Raw genomic sequence first — 3517 nt, 5'->3', positions numbered from 1 at the left:
AATAATCTTTATTAGTGTCACAAGTAGGCTGACATTAACACTGCAATGATGTTACTGTGAAAATCCCCTCGTCGCCACATTCCGGCGCCTGTTCGGGGACACAGTGGGAGAATTCAGAATGTCCAATTCACCTAACAAGCACGTCTTTCGAGACTTGTGGGAGGAAACCGGAGCACCCGGAGGAAACCCACGCAGACACGGGGAGAACGTGCAGACTCCGCACAGACAGTGACCCAAGCCGGGAATCGAACCCGGGACCCTGGAGCTGTGAAGCAGCAGTGCTAACCACTGTAGCACCATCACTTTCCCCTACAAGATTGTAATACATTCCGGGCGATCTGTGAGCGATCGCATCTCTGATATTCAGACGGTGCTTGCAAATCAAACATTCCTACAATCAAGCATTAAAGCTGCTGTGAATGCGACTGACACTCAGTCCATGCACTATTCGCATCCCACCATCTCTTCCTCTCCCCACCCTGCACCCCCACCCGCCTCAACTCAGCACCTCTGCTGCAACCCCCCCCCCCCCCCCCCACCCCACCTCCTGAACATACCGGCTCCTTAACCCGCCCCCATCTCCCATGGTGGCGCCGCCCACTTTCACGCCTTCGCCCAATCGGGTCACGGAGGGCTGTGGGCTGTGGGCTGCCCCCCCCCCCCACCCCCCGTGAAGCCCCGCCCTCTCCCGGACCGGGATAAAAAGGGGCACCCCTCCGCTCACCCAGCCACCGCCCACCCTTCCCAGAGCCGTCCTCACCTGCAGCGCGTCCCCCTACAAGCCAACTGCGGTTTAGACATGGCTTCCATTTACTCGTCCGCCAGGGGCACAAAGAGCAGGTACGGAACTGGGATGTCCGCCATGAGTCTGCCCGGTCGACCGTCAAGGTCAAGCACTAGCCTCAGCTCCTTAACTATCGGTCGCGGCGCTAGTGGTCTGGCGGGGCGAGTTTCCGGTTACGGTATCAGCACTGGTAGCGCCATGGGCAGTGCTGTCCTGAGGGGAGGTGGGGGCCTGATAACTGATGAAAAGAATGCCATGCAGAACCTGAACCAACGCCTGGCCAATTACATGGAACAAGTGAACCTGCTGGAGAAATCGAACAAGGAGCTGGAGATCGAGATTCGGAACTGTGGGGCAAACAGAACACTTGACGGGTTCGACTGGTCCATGTACGATAAAATGGTCATACCTCTCCAGCAGCAGGTAAGAAATTTCTCTCGCCCCCCCTCCTTCTCCCCCATTCACCCTTTCCAATCTTTTCCTTTCGCTTCCCGTCGGACCATCTCGCTCTCCAGCCGGTCTGGACAATGTTCCGCACCCCCGTCTCCAGGCTACCTCGACGTGCGTACGCTGGGCGCCTGGTCCACTCACACACACACTCACACACACACACACACAGACACACACACACCTCGCCTCCGTCGTGTTTTAAACCCGTCTATGTTTGCTGAGTGTTTTTTGCTGAAGGCTCACCGAGCAAGCTCTGCTGCCGGGAGGCGGGGACTGCGGGTTAGGCGGGGGGTGGGGGGGGGGCGGGGGGGGCTATTAATGAGCCTGCAGAATTTCCAAGTTGTGAACGGGGTGGGGTGGGCTAGGGGGTGGTTCCTGCTTCTGGACCTGTGCAGACAGATTCCACTCAGGTGTGTGTCCAGGCAGTGTGTGTGTTACTGTGTGTCTGGGTGGGTGGGGGTGGGGGGTTGTGTGTGGGGCTCTGGGTGTATCACTGTGTGCGTTCTCAGTGTGTGTCTGTCACTGTGTGTACGTGTGGCTGTGTGTCACTTTGTGCGTCTGAGTGTGTGTGTCTGTGTGTGTGTGTCTGTGTGTGTCTGTGTGTGTGTGTCTGTGTGTGTGTCTGTCTGTGTGTGTGTCTGTCTGTGTGTGTGTGTCTGTCTGTGTGTGTGTGTGTGTCTGTGTGTGTGTGTGTGTGTCTGTGTGTGTGTGTGTCTGTGTGTGTGTGTGTGTGTGTCTGTGTGTGTCTGTGTGTGTGTCTGTCTGTGTGTGTGTCTGTCTGTGTGTGTGTGTCTGTCTGTGTGTGTGTGTGTGTGTGTCTGTGTGTGTGTGTCTGTGTGTGTGTCTGTCTGTGTGTGTGTCTGCCTGTGTGTGTGTGTCTGTCTGTGTGTGTGTGTGTCTGTGTGTCTGTGTGTGTGTGTCTGTGTGTCTGTGTGTGTGTGTGTGTGTCTGTGTGTGTGTGTGTGTGTGTGTGTGTGTGTCTGTGTGTGTGTGTCTGTGTGTCTGTGTGTGTGTCTGTGTGTGAATGGAACGCACCTTTAGAACTGCACCTAAACACCAGAATCAGAAAAGATTGCGACCTGGCTGAGGTACAAGTCAGACTGAAGGCGGGACATCCCACCACTGCCTTTATTTGATTTCAGGGCAATAAAATCAACAGAAGCTGTGAACATGCCCACCTCTCCCTGCCCCCAGACTGAAGGAGAATAGCCCAGGTACAGGCGGACTCACTTCTACATTTGGAAGCAGAGTCTCGTAAAGCAGCTGAGTCAGGACACGGCCCCAATAGAACTAGTTCTCAGAGGCTCTGAGCAGTATTCTCCGTCCTGCCCCGGCACGGCCCCCCGGCAGCGGGATTCTCCGTCCTTCCCCGGCACGGCCCCCTGGCACGGCCCCCCCGGCAGCGGGATTCTCCGTCCTGCCCCAGTGCGGCCCCCCGGCAGCGGGATTCTCCGTCCTGCCCCAGTGCGGCCCCCCGGCAGCGGGATTCTCCGTCCTGCCCCGGCACGGCCCCCCGGCAGCGGGATTCTCCGTCCTGCCCCGGCACGGCCCCCCGGCAGCGGGATTCTCCGTCCTGCCCCGGCACGGCCCCCCGGCAGCGGGATTCTCCGTCCTGCCCCGGCACGGCCCCCCGGCACGGCCCCCCGGCAGCGGGATTCTCCATCCTGCCCCAGTGCGGCCCCCCGGCACGGCCCCCCGGCACGGCCCCCCGGCAGCGGGATTCTCCGTCCTGCCCCGGCACGGCCCCCCAGCAGCGGGATTCTCCGTCCTGCCCCGGCACGGCCCCCCGGCAGCGGGATTCTCCGTCCTGCCCCGGCACGGCCCCCCGGCAGCGGGATTCTCCGCGACAGTGGAGAATCGCGACAGAGAATCGCGACAGCGGAGAATCCAGCCCTCTGTGCCTTCCTGCATGTTGTTTTATTTTTATAAATTTAGAGTACCCAATTACTTTTTCCAATTAAGGGGCAATTTAGCGCGGCCAATCCACCTACCCTGCACATCTTTGGGCTGTGGGGGTGAGACCCACGCAGACACGGGGAGATTGTGTAAACTCCACACGGACAGTGACCCAGAGCCGGGATTGAACCCGGGTCCTCAGCGCCGTGAGGCAGCAGTGCTAACCAGAGAGGCTGGTTTAGCACAGGGCTAAATCGCTGGCTTTGAAAGCAGACCAAGGCAGGCCAGCAGCAAGGTTCAATTCCCGTACCAGCCTCCCCGAACAGGCGCCGGAATGTGGTGACTAGGGGCTTTTCACAGTAACTTCATTTGAAGCCTACTTGTGAC

The 3517-nt window shown here is 58.9% G+C and overlaps 1 protein-coding gene across 1 annotated transcript in view; it reads left to right on the top strand.

The window, feature by feature from the left end:
- Positions 1-717: 717 nt before the first annotated feature.
- Positions 718-3517, top strand: part of LOC140403300 (keratin, type I cytoskeletal 18-like) — a 30333-nt gene continuing 27533 nt past the window's right edge. Inside the window, exon 1 of the mRNA XM_072491122.1 lies at positions 718-1207. Coding sequence (XP_072347223.1) covers positions 800-1207 — 408 coding nt within the window. The 5' untranslated portion in view covers positions 718-799. The remainder of the gene's footprint in view (positions 1208-3517) is intronic.

This window comes from Scyliorhinus torazame, chromosome 27 (assembly GCF_047496885.1).
Source record: "Scyliorhinus torazame isolate Kashiwa2021f chromosome 27, sScyTor2.1, whole genome shotgun sequence".
In the NCBI taxonomy this organism is placed as follows: domain Eukaryota; kingdom Metazoa; phylum Chordata; class Chondrichthyes; order Carcharhiniformes; family Scyliorhinidae; genus Scyliorhinus; species Scyliorhinus torazame.
The sequence above is the reverse complement of the archived record's forward strand: the minus strand, read 5'-3'. Positions and strand labels throughout refer to the sequence as shown.